Source organism: Musa acuminata, chromosome BXJ3-3, assembly GCF_036884655.1.
Source record: "Musa acuminata AAA Group cultivar baxijiao chromosome BXJ3-3, Cavendish_Baxijiao_AAA, whole genome shotgun sequence".
NCBI lineage: Eukaryota > Viridiplantae > Streptophyta > Magnoliopsida > Zingiberales > Musaceae > Musa > Musa acuminata.
Window position 1 is genome coordinate 16,114,106 of NC_088351.1, and position 10,319 is coordinate 16,124,424.

General features: G+C 40.5%; 1 protein-coding gene across 1 annotated transcript; it reads right to left on the reverse strand.

Annotated features, from left to right (window-relative positions):
• Positions 1 to 4,625: 4,625 nt before the first annotated feature.
• On the reverse strand, positions 4,626 to 9,829 carry LOC135634077 (uncharacterized). The gene is made up of 2 exons (XM_065144258.1): positions 7,667 to 9,829; positions 4,626 to 4,892 (listed from the first exon to the last, which is right to left on the reverse strand). The coding sequence occupies exon 1, from the start codon at positions 9,668 to 9,670 to the stop codon at positions 7,811 to 7,813; it is 1,860 nt and encodes a 619-aa protein (XP_065000330.1). The 5' UTR covers positions 9,671 to 9,829; the 3' UTR covers positions 4,626 to 4,892; positions 7,667 to 7,810.
• Positions 9,830 to 10,319: the final 490 nt, after the last annotated feature.

Genomic DNA, 10,319 nt, shown 5'->3' on the forward strand with positions numbered 1-10,319 from the left:
ATGTCCCTCTCAATTAGGACTCTCCAAGCTAGAGTCCTAACAATTACCTCCCAATTCTAACTCAATCAACCATCTAACTACAATAACTAAAACATAATCAAAGCACTCTTGTTCTGGTATGTTAATTACTCTTCCGGCGATCTTCTGGCGAGCTTTCAGCGATCTTCCGACAAGCTTCCGGCGATCTTCCGACGAACTCTTGGCTATGTTCCGACGGACTCCCGACAAACTCCCGGACTTTACAACGATCTTCTTGGCGAGTTCCGATGAGATTCTTTGGCAAGCTCCTAGACTTCTCGGTTAGTTCCGGCAGAACTTCCGACAAATGTTCGGACTTCCGACAAACTCTTGAACTTCCAACGAGATCTCGATCTTGACTCCGGCACAATACATGCTTTATGTCTTACTGCTATCGTAGTTAATCCTGCACACTTTTCTCAACATTGAGATTAGTTCAAATAATTTACATTTGATTTCATCATCAAAATCCAAGATTCAATGGAAAAGACTTTTGAAAGTAGTTTTCCACAATGTTCCACAACTCAAAATCCATAGAAATGAGAAATATCCTCATTCTAGTTCACCAATAGGTGTAGTCTATCCCATTGAACATAAGTGGATGTGTGATTGAGTGACCCTCTTGGTTGCCAGTAAATGCCATCTCTCTTGGGTTTTAAACCAAAATGAGAGTGATCTCGCTAGAATCAAGAACAGCACAAAGAGGGGGGGGTGAATTAGTGCAACAGTAAAAATGACGGTTTGAAAAACTTTCATTCGATTAAAATCATTTTGACAAAGCTTGTATCAGAAAGTAATCAAAGTAATGACTTAAGAGTGAATATAAAAAGAAGTGAGCAGCTAAGTAAATAAAATAAGTAGTAAGGAAAAAACACACCGGAATTTATAATGGTTCGGTCGTTGTGACCTACATCCACTTCCGATTCCTCCTCCGTTGAGGTCACCGATGTCCACTAATGGTCTTTTTTTAATAGGCGAAGACCAACCACCTCTTTATAATACTTTTTCCTTTTTATAGGTTTAAGAGATAACCCTTCAAAGCCTCACACCTCTTCTTGGATAATTACAAAGCTAAAGAGAGAGAGAGGAGGAGGACTCTTTACACTTTTACAACACTTTTACATCCCAACACTTCAAAGATTTTTTGACACTATGATTGCACTTTGTTGCTCTTTTATGCAAAAAATGGTAAGATATTTATAGGTCCCAATGGCTTCAAAATTAGAGCCAAAAAGTGTCTTATTATGGGTTACTAGGGCACTGACGGTACCACTGCTTGTGTTAGGCGATACCACCGCCTGTAGCACTGACATTGGGCGGCACCACCGCCCAGTCTGGCGGTACTACTGCCTGATAGATCCTCGGAGACTAGGCTTTGGCGATACCACCGCTTGATAGGGCGGTACCACCGCTTGGCAGTAATAACTACCGGTGGTACCACTGCCTAGACCACCTGGGAGGCTGAGCCTCAAGCGGTTCCACCGCCCACCCTAGGCGGTGCCACCACCTGACAAGATTCAGCAACCTGTTTGGGCCTTGAATCTAACTCAAACCAGTCTAATTACGGGCCCAATTGGCCCTTAACATGGTTAATGGGATTACCTCCTAAACCTAACCCTAATTATGTGCTAACTTTGATTCTTAAGGCATACAATAAATAAAACAAGCCCGATAAGTCTAAGTTTCTTTCGGTGATCTTCCGATGGACTTCCGATGATCTCTCGGTAATCTTCCAACGGACTTCCGGTAAGCTCCTAGACTTTACAACTTCTTTTACAAGGATTCTTTCCCTCTTTTTCAACTCAATTTCATGTTACTACATGTAAGAAAAGCTGGGGTATTTATAGACCCCAAATAGCTTCAAAATCGGAGCAAAAAAAGGTCTCATCTAGGGTTTTTCGGGTCCTAGCGGTACTACCGCCTATGCTAGGCGGTACTACCGCTTGCAACACTAACACTAAGCGGTACCACTGCCCATACTAGCAGTATCACTGATTGACATAGTCAGGGAGACTATGTCTCGACGGTACCACTACCTAGACCGACGGTACCACCGCTTGACATTAGGCGATACCACCGTCCAATTTGGCATTCTCAGAGACTATGTCTTGGAGACTGAGCCTCTAGTGGTACAACCACTTGACGCAACCTTTTGGTCACTAAATGGGTCTTTCTCGGCCAAAACCAGCCCTAACATTGGCCTAATTGACCCATAATTGAGTTGGCCTAATTCCAACCCAATTACAACTTAAAACTACTTCGATCTAGATAATTATTACAAAGCATTAATCACATGTTGTCCGACATGTCATTGGTTCATCGATGCTTCGTCCTATCCTTTGGTGCATCGTCCTCTTTTGTGGCCATTTGTCTAATCGGCATGTTGATCTGTGCAACTCCGATCTCCTTGGTGCAATGTCCGCTATTTTAGGCTTGATGCCCAAACTCATGACACGAAGTCTTCTGTCGACATGTCAACCGATCCTCTAGCTCGACGTCCAATCTTCTGACATGTTTCACTCTAGCCCAACATTGATACTTCCTAATGTAATTGTCTCTTCATGATCGAAGCTAGTCCTTCGTCTTTTAATACGCATATTAGATCATAAACTTATCAATTAGTTTTATTATCAAAATCTGAGATTCAATACACCAAACCACTATAAATCTAATTTATAATTACTTTATACTTTTTATTTTTATTATAAACTGATTTACTTGCTCACTACTCTTACGAACGTTTAAAGTTAAACTCATTTCTAATGTGAGCTTTATCGAACGAAAGTTTTCTAAATCAAAATCATAATTTTATGACAGCACTAATTCACTCCCCCGCCTTCTCCTCCTCTCTCTTAGTGCAATTTACGGTCCTAACACTAGTATGGCACATACACAATCATGTGTAATGCATAACCAATACATGGGTTGGCCTAACATAGCATTGTGTTATGTAGTCTATTTTGTTTGATGTGGGCCCTAATTGAACTAAATAAAATTTAATTAGTTTATATTAATTCAAGATGATTACGAATCTATTTGACTTATTTAAATTTATTTAATCTAAATTATACCATTCAAATTATACTAATGTAATGTAGTTCTAAACTAGTTAAATGAGGATTAGAGATTAATTCAATTATATTCTAGTTAAAATGAGTTTAATTGGATCTATTAAACTATGATTTAAGTTAGTTGAAGGGTAATGATATTATTTAACTTTAATGATATTTAAAAGATATATTTTAATATATTATTTTATCCCGATATAAATATAACCAATATGAGATAATATTGCTTTACTATCAAAGATAAGTAGGATGATTTCGTATGATATAAATTTGTTTCCATCTGTTGGGAGAACACAATCTGTTGGGAGAACACAAACTCATCCGATATGACAAATTCTCTCCGACTACTATCTGGGAGAGTGATCATTAAGTATTTGATGGAATGTTGATTATTAGTCATATATGTATTCTATATGGATAAAAGAATCTAAATTGTGCTTCAAGTACTCATTGTTATAAAGTTCTACTTTATATTGATGAGGATTCCAAAACACACAAGCATTACATCTCCCCTTGGTCATCAAGATGTATCTGATAAAATCCTCTAGGAGCAATCAGATCAGCACATCACAAATATCTAAATTTTATTTTTCATTCAAATCCCTGTTCCAGATTACATTATATATATGAATGAGGATTCCAAAACACACAAGCATTACATGTCTCCCGTCGGTCATCAAGATGTATCTGATAAAATCCTCTAGGAGCAATCAGATCAGCACATCACAAATATCTACATTTTATTTTTCATTCAAATCCCTGTTCCAGATTACAGCACAGCAAGCATTGGTTCCATGTCAAAACAACCTACTAGGAAAAGCCATAAAAACCACATCTAACAAAAACCCAACCACAGATCCATTCCCCACCTCAATAATACATCTTTAACTCTGGCTACAGATGGTGTATCAGACAACCTGATACATCTTTGACCAACAGCATAAAGGCTACTACAATTTTGACGACATACAACAATATTATTCATCAAAGATTGACACCATCTGACATACTACCATCATATGCTGTACCAATAGAAGCAATCACTGAGTAGACAACTAATTCCGGATACTGATTTCAGAAAAGATTCAGCATTTCATTGCTATGGCATGTGTCCAAATTTACATTGTGAAGAAAGCTCTACATTTCTCCAATCATTAACATATCTAAATGAATGACTTACAAATCACCTAATCTATTAACAAGTTACAACAAGATGAGAAAGACAACTGCCATATCTAAGCAATGACTTGGGCATCACCCTAATCTATCAATCAATACCTACAAGGGGGACAAAAAAAGAACTGCCTTATCTAAGAAATCACTTGGAAATCACCCAATCTATCAACCAGTTACAGAAAGAATGAAAAAAAAAAAAAGTAATTAAGAACAGGCAGATCCAAAATCTCATTCCCATGGTGTCTGGCTGACCAGAGTTACTGTTGGGCATGGTCTTGAAGGACCACCAATATCAATGTGTGGCCACTTTATCAGTTTCAGTAACCCTGCCAACCATGTGCAGCCTTTGATTGACACCATGACAAACCTTGCAAAGAGCTATATAAAAACATGATAATAGTTCCATGTCTGATATAGCATAGCATAACTGATGGAGTGTCTATAATAGTTCTTTCAGCAGACCAATCACACTACCAAGTCCCATATATCATGTCAAAACTTACCACCCAGTAGTTCAATTTTAATTCAAACAGCATGCACCAACGAGGCAAACCACAATCTCGATGCTTGAAGGTCAATGACAACACCAAGAAGAAATTGCCCAGGGTTAGGTGATAAAAGAAACTTCAGCTGCAGATGGAAGACCAAATACACAGAGTCAACTACGTATTTCAGCATACCAGTTCTGTCTATAAGAAAACTAGAATATATATATATATGCACACATATATACACACATATATACACACACATATTATATATATATATATAATATATATATATATATATAATAAATTTCTTGCCTAATGTTCACAAAGCAAAGTTAACATTTAAGGATTTAACGAACAAGTCAATGGATTTAAATTAAATCCTCAGAAGAAGAAGGATGTGTTACGTGTTGCAACTAAATTAAGTCGCCAATTACCAAAATGCAATGAAATATACATGCACAAAGTAAGACTGCTGGTTCAAGTAATTAAACCAGTATCTTATATAACATAAAAGTGTACTTTGCAGATTTCCATATGCTCACTCTTCTTATATCCATATGCAGCATCTAAACTTATCAATTTCTATACATATGCAATTAATAATTGGATTGATGAAAGCAATTATCAAGTCAAGTAAGCATAGATGAGACTTATAGGATACGGGACAACTTCCCCCAACACGCCCAATGGGATAAAAAGGGAACCCTACCTTATAGAAGCATGATTTTTTAGAAATGGCAGCATGCCAGGTTTTTACAGGTACCAACACCTACCTGCTTAGACCAGACATACACATTGATCAGGTTCAAGACAAGCACCAATAGAAAAATAGGTATCAAGTTAGACTTGAACAGGTTCGGGTACATGGCAGTTTGTTTTCATTTTTTTTATGGTACAACCAGCTTCATGAACAGATAAAGAAATTCATGGATACCCATTGCCATCCTTAACATTGTGGAAACTTGGTGTTATAGCATCTTCGGCAACAGCATGCATTATATAATTCTCATATTTGTTCAGATATAAAAGCTACAGAATTTTTTTGTCATGGAACTTTCACTAAAACAACTAACACAACTTTAAAGATTTTGTGACAGAACATGGTGTTCATGATGGTTGCCTCATCAACCAACATTCAAACAAAAAAACTTCTTAAGGTCATTCAGTCACTTAGAAAGAGATTCCCCTCTTGCAGACCTACCTAATTTGCTACCATGTGAGGACATCATCCTTTCCGACTGGACATGATAGTCCAGATTAAACTCCAAGTAAACAAATCCTGTATGGAAAGACACTCAAGCCTAGATAAATTTTAGACTAGTCCTTAAAGTACCTCATTTCAAATGTCTGATCTAATTCCTAGGCAACCCCTGAGAAGGACCATGGTTCAATCTAACTCAACTCAGCTGGTTATAGGCAAGAAAAGAAGGGATCTTGGCATAATCATATATCTATTTATCATATCCTAGGATAGTCTAGGAAGGACCATGTGTCAACAATAGCACAACCCATACAGATCAAAAAGGAAAATCACAAATGCACAATGTAAAATATCAGTAACTAAATAGAAGGATATGAAGAACCAAAGATTCTTGCACTTTGCAGCTTTGTTAGCACCAACTAGTATGCGGAACACTTGGTTTCAGTTAAACTCAATTGATACTGCCCATATCAACTAATTGAAACTTGTTGAAAAAGAAACACAAGATAAAATTTACAAAACACTCCAGTTTTGTTGTAACACTCTCTCATTGTCTCCTCTTCCACTACCCCTCAACCACCACCACTCACCAAATCCGACCAGCTGCCAATTCTCCTCCCTTTGGCAACCCCTCCAGGACACTGACTGTGTGGCAGGAGGAGAAAACGAAAATATTCTTTCTGATTATTCTTTTTTTTACTTTTTTAATTGTTTTGTATGGCAGTGATACACCATACCAACCTATAGCAGAAGTCTGATCAATGACCAGTATGATTTCACATACTATTTCAAAGTACCCAATGTAATTAAAACTTAGCTGACATAATAAGTAATTCAACTCTTATTCATCCAGCAACATAGCATAGACAACACTACACATACAGATATTTTAGTCAACATAGCTGCAAAGAGATGGCCTAAAACTAAGTTTCCTGATAAGTTTGTTAAGTTAATGTTACCACAGGCAGTTGAAACAATCCTCAACGAGCCTAAGCTATCATTCCCAACCAATACACATATTTGCACACATGACTAGTTATATGTTCTTGTATGAATATGATGAATATGTATCTGCATTAGCATATACAACTCATATGTTACTTGGCTAATATACAAAGTGTCTCTAAGTTCAACATACCTACAATACTAGAAATAGCTTCCAAGTTCTTCTGTGTCTTATTGTTCCTCTAAAGAGAATTAATGAACAATATAGTTTTCTTTTTGAAAAGGAGAAAATTTGTGATAACTTATATACATTAAATAGCTCAAATGGAAAACCAACTTTAAGTGAAGTTTGTGGCTCAGACTATTGCACAGGAATCTAGGACTCGATAAAGGTATACTCCATATCAACCACCTGCTATGCTTCAAATGTGGTAATATGAAGATTCTATCAAATGAGAAATAAAAGGAATATCACTATCTTAAAAAAACATGAAATAATTCCCAATCATACAAAACAATACTAATTATTCTAATGAAACTTGGGCGACGAGCTTATGTCAAAAACCTTATGTGAAACCAAACCAAGCCTCAATTAATGAGTGATGAACAACCAACTCAGGTCAAGTAATAGACTCATTGGATGATCATAATATTATTAAAATATATATTTAAAGGTTATGAGATGTCTTTTTGATGAAGTACATCAGCTACCAAAGAATTACATACCAATATGTGTACGAGTACAGAGGAAATGAAAATCAGCTTACCTCTTTGGTCATATCACTTAGCAGGGCCCTCGCAAGGATTCTCAAAAAAGATATATTTAACCTGTCAAAAGAGCAGATACTAAAACATATGCTTAACAGCTTAATAACATCTTTCCGCGCTGAGGACATTGCAAAGGGCCTAAATCATTCAGATGATGGACGGCGCCTCTTTGAATGTTCAACCTCCCTCGACTTGCTGCGAGGCCTAGATGATCTCCCTCTGTCCCGGTCATCATCACGATCTGGCTCCCGATCCCTGTGCCTATAGTGATCACTACGTCTATCTCTGTCATCTCGATATCTATTGCGTTCTCGATCAACTTCGTGCTCCCTTTCCCTATCTCTTTCTCTGTCCCTCTCCCTTTCCCTCTCCCATTCTCGATCCCTCTCAGGACCCATTTCCTTATCTCTCCCTGTATCCCTTTCCCTCTCATCACGGTATCTTCTCTCTGGCCAGTCCTGCCCAGAACCCATATCTTTCTCCCTTTCAGGTTTCCTGTCTGGAGCACTGTAGCGGTCCCTTTCCACCATCCTATCCTTCCCATGGCTCCCTTCTCCATACTGCTGATCAGATGTGGCATCCTCTCCATAGCTGGACTGCTCTTCACCTCCCCATCCACCCATATTGGGATCAGACCACATCCCAATGCCACCAGGAGCCAATCCCCGCCCAAAGAAAGCTGGGTTGACATGAGGAGCCACAACAGGCGGGAACGACGGCATCATTCCAGGAAAAGGAGCCCCAGCTGCACCGGCGGGAAAACCTCCAAAGCCAGCACCCATTCTCCCCATTGCTGCTCCATAGCCCGTCGGATCGAAGCCTTGACCAAGCATAGCTCCAGGATGCAACACAGGTGGCGGTGGGGCAACAATTCCACCATTACCCATGATACCCCTTCCACCAACTGGACCTATTCTGTTTCTCATATTACCCATCGGCCCTCTGTTTCCCATCCCACCACCTCTTCCCCAATTCCCACCACCACCGCCACCTCCACGTCCACCAACTGAAGGCCCACCACCTCCTCTACCCTTCTGAGCAAGTGCAGGTGGCTGGGACTGGGCTGATGCCTGCTGGTTCTTGTTCACTTGGTTCTCACCCATTCGCCGAACAGTGTGTGGTGAAGCTAATGCCACAACACAAGGCCTACCATTGAAAATGTACCCATTCATACCCTCTTTGCAGGCTGCTGCAGCCATTGGGTCATAGAAATCAACCTGACAGTATCCTTTTGATTTCCCGCTCGCCCTCTCATCAAAAAATTTCACTTCTTTCACCTGTCCATATTTGCAGAGCTCTGCCTCAAGCTCTGCATCCGTCGTCCACCAATGGAGTTCGCCAACAAAAAGAGTGGTGCCACCAACTCCGGCTCCGCCACTGCCACCTGCATCAGCCACGCCATTAGAGTTACCTGCAAGTACAACTACACCTCCGCCACCTCCTTGCCTCTGGAAACCCTCGTTCCCAAAGCCACCCCCCGGCCTCTGTAAACCCTCGTTGACGTAGCTAGTATTCTCATTATGTCCCTGGATCTGGACAGATCTACTGGAAGACTGACCCAGATCAGTTCTACCTGTACCCGACGCCACCGGAAGCCGCGGTGGAGGTAGCAGCGCAGGCTGTCTAGCCCCATCTACCGACTCGCCCCCTGGTCTAATCCCTGGGTCGGGGAAACCGCCGGATCTATCAGCAGGCCGCTCGATCTTCGGCTCCCCGGCGATTCCGGGTATCTGAACCCTTTCCAAGGGCTCCACCACCGGCTGCTGGGGCGGATCCTGAGGCGGTGGCGGCGGGTGGTCGCTCAGTCTCTCGTCCCGATCCTGGAAGCCCCTTGCATCGTCGCCACCGTGGAACGTCTGGTGGAATCCCTCCCCGACGTTGACGTCGCTGTAGAGGTCGTCGTATTCATCGTCCTCCCCGTAGAACTGCTCCTCGTCCTGCACGGCGGAGATCGCCTCGCTCCGATGGAACCCTCCGCCTCCCCCGCCGCCGCCGTGGTCCATCGTTGAGGAAGGGAGATCTCCGGTTAGGGTTTCAAACGAATTACAGCAGTAAAACCCTAATCGTGAAAAGCTATGCGCAAGGACGAGAGAGAGAGACAGAGAGGAAGAAGGAGAAGAAGGGGAACGCCTCTTTTTCGCGTGTTGAAGTTCGACAACTGTTCTGTTAATTCTTCGGATCAGTTCAACTAAAACTATAGCTTATGGTTTACCCTTCATGTTGTTATGATCTACTTTGAGATTGGCATTTTTTGTGATGGAATTCCACAGCGACGATGCGCTTGCGGGCACCGAGTCGCAGCCATCGTAACAGCTCACATGAGCCTATGAATAATAAATAACGATCTCATGCGTCAGTTTTTCTCACGTGATGATAACGAACGATAGATATCTATACCATTTGGAGTTCGCATGACCCTACGAATAATAAATAGACAAACGATCTCATGCGTCAGTTTTTCTCACGTGATGATAACGAACGATATATACCATCTATACCATTTGGAGTTCGCTGTTTGAAGCTAGTTTAGTTCTTAAGGGTAGACTATGGTGGCCTATATTTTAACTAGAAATTTGTTATTTAAGTGATAGGATGATTTTTTTTTAACAAAATACTCAATAGGTATTTCTCAAAATCATCCCTCTTTTATTT

Excerpts from the sequence above, each read along its gene's own strand:
- LOC135634077 (XM_065144258.1), bottom strand. The coding sequence starts at position 9,670 with ATGGACCACGGCGGCGGCGGGGGAGGCGGAGGGTTCCATCGGAGCGAG.